At 33.1% G+C, this 2998-nt stretch overlaps 1 protein-coding gene across 1 annotated transcript; it reads right to left on the bottom strand.

The window, feature by feature from the left end:
- Nucleotides 1-252: 252 nt before the first annotated feature.
- Nucleotides 253-1179, bottom strand: LOC106001231 (olfactory receptor 4N4). The gene has a single exon (XM_013036365.1). The coding sequence runs from the start codon at nucleotides 1177-1179 to the stop codon at nucleotides 253-255; it is 927 nt and encodes a 308-aa protein (XP_012891819.1).
- Nucleotides 1180-2998: the final 1819 nt, after the last annotated feature.

The following is a 2998-nucleotide window of genomic DNA, read 5'->3' as shown; positions in this document are numbered from 1 at the left end:
TTCTCCTTACAAAAGATGTAAATTACAGGATTCAATGAAGAAGTCACTGTGAGGAAGACAAAACCCATCTTGCCACCTAGGAAATTCCTGAAAGGGTGGGTGTAGATAAAAATTCCAGACATAACCATGAGCAGTAAAATGCCTTGTGTGTGAGGACAAGGTCTTTCTTTCTAATAAAGACTGTCAGAAGTTCTACATGGTGTTTGTGCAGATCAACTTGATAACACTTTGAATGTCTCATTATAAAATCCTTTAACAAATTATATACTGAATCAATAATTTTTTCATGGAAGTTTTTACTTCTTGGTTTCGAAGTGTATAAATCACAGGGTTCATCAATGGAAATATCACTGTATGAAAGAAAGAAACAACTTTGTCAGCTGGTAAGGCCCTGAACGGACAAGTATAAATGAAAATTGCAGGTCCAAACATAAGAAATATAATAATAACATGAGTGGTGCATGTGGACATGGCCTTTCTCTTCCCTTCAGAAGATGGCTTCCTAATGTGACATAGGACGATTGCATAGGAGGAAAGAAGCCCCACAAAACACAACAAGGTAAGCAGGCCACTGTTGAAAACCATAAGAATTTCCACCACAAAGGTATCAGTGCAGGCTAGCTTGATGACCTGAGGAACATCACAGAAGAAGTTATCCAATTGGTTTGGACCACAGAAGGGCAAACGGAGAATGAGGACCACCTGGATAATGGAGTGCACAAATCCTCCAAGCCAGAGAGCCAAAAGCATTACATAGCAGGCTCTGGGGCTTATGACAGTAGAATAGTGTAAAGGTCGGCAGATGGCCATATAACGGTCAAAGGCCATCACAACAAGAAGTAAAACTTCCCCTCCTCCAAGGAAGTGCAAGAAAAACAGTTGAGTGATGCAGCCTGGGTAGGAGATCACCTTCTTCTCAGAAAAGAAGTCCACCAACATCCTGGGAACCACAATGAAAGAGTAGGAGGCATCTAGGAAGGCCAAGTTGCCCAGGAAGAAATAGAGTGGGGCTGTGAGTCCAGGGTCTGATCTTATAGTGAGAATGATGAGAATATTTCCAGGAAGAATGATGAGGTAGAAAATCAAGATGAGAGCAAAAACCAAAAGCTGAATATCTCTAGACTGGGTCAGGCCAAGGAGGATGAATTCTGTCACCACTGTGTTGTTCTTGCTCGCCATCTTCCTGCCCTATATGATATCATGTACATTGTTTAGTCTTGTTACTCTATGGAGCAGAGTTGCTGTCATTACCTATTATCCCTTCTAGCCTATATAGTTAACAAACCTCTAGCTAAGTTTTGGCAAGCCTAACATCAGCTAACATAGCATTTTTATCAGAGAGATCCAATATTGGGGGTCATCTTCATCCCCTGCATTTCTCTAATTTAAAATTAAAAACAAATAAATACTTCTCTGAAAGCTTCATTGATATTCCCATTCAAGCATGCTTTCCTAAAGAACTTCTCCATTTTAGAGGCCTAGCTTCTTCTTTGCTAAGTCAAACTTTTTATACTATAAAAGATGTTTCCTAATTGAGACATAACATAATTTCAATCATCAAGTGAATATTTTTTTATATGTCGTGTGTTTAGCCTTTGTCTCAAGTTAGACCCTTTTTCTCCTCATTCAGTCTACACAAATAGATTTTTTATTTCTTCTTTTTCTGTGAAATACACATGTTCTATCCTCTTGATTTCTATATTTGCATTAATTTGTAAATTTTCATGGTTTCTATGACAGACATCCTTATATAGTCTGACCACAATGTATCTACCAGGACCTCAAATAGTAAGTCTGAATATTAGAGATTTTGCTCTGTTTGTTACCCTGGTCAAGCACCACTTCTTTCACTAATCCACATGTTCTTCATGCACTGCATTGTCATTTAGTCTCATATATTTATATACTCAGAATCCACTTGCTTCTTTGTTCCCAGATTAAATTAATTATGATTATATAAGTAACTCACATTAGGATACTATAGTGTAGAGCAGTTAAAATTGGAGGAAGAGGGAAAGGTAACTTCAGTCTAATTCCTTCATTCCAAAGATGAGAAAAAAGAATCTCCTGTGATTAGGTTACTTAAACTTACAATGAATTTCAGTTTTGCTCTGACTGACAAACACTAGAAGAATACAAGCGTACATAACACAATTTAGATGAATTTCAGTCACAGCTTTCATTCTTCACTTTGCTGATTTAGAATGAGAAGTTCAACTTAGTCTAAATTAAAAATATTATGCATGCTGGGTGAAAATTCTCATCCAACATTTAGCCTGCTTAGTGTAAATAAATATTTTTAAAGGTACTTATCGGTGGATTCATTAAGGTTTGAAAAGGATATTGGAATGTGTTTACATATATAATATATATCATATCATATGTATTATAAACAATGTGCATATTACATTATACATAATAGATAATAAAATAGAATAATGTAATAATATAATTGTATTATATATAAAGAATATATAATTATATAACACATGATAACATGTATTATATATTATATAATTTTATGTATTTAATATATAATCCATTTATATGTTTATATATTATAAACTATTGCATTATTTATAATATATAATTATATATAACATATCATTATATATGTGTATATAATATATATAGTATGTTGTTATATAAATATATATTACATGTAACATATTATATATATTTCCTATATATCATCATAGTTATATCACTAAATTCTTTTTAAAATTCCACATTTAATATTTGTGAATATGTAAATAGATAACATAGATACATATATTAAATACATGATATATAAGCCTTATAAATAAGTGTATTTACAACACATATTCTTTCTTTCCTGTACCTTCTCTTTTTCTGCATGCTTCTTGTCAAAGACTTTCCCATTTTCTGATGTACTTGTTTATCATATGGGTGCTATTTTTATACATAAGGAAGGTGATTAAACATTGTTATATTTTGTTGGAGTCACGGGTTTGAACTTTAAAATATTTGTCTATTC

Source organism: Dipodomys ordii, unplaced genomic scaffold, assembly GCF_000151885.1.
Source record: "Dipodomys ordii isolate 6190 unplaced genomic scaffold, Dord_2.0 Scaffold276, whole genome shotgun sequence".
Lineage (NCBI taxonomy): Eukaryota > Metazoa > Chordata > Mammalia > Rodentia > Heteromyidae > Dipodomys > Dipodomys ordii.
Note: the sequence above shows the minus strand (reverse complement) of the source record. Positions and strands in the feature narration are given on the sequence as shown.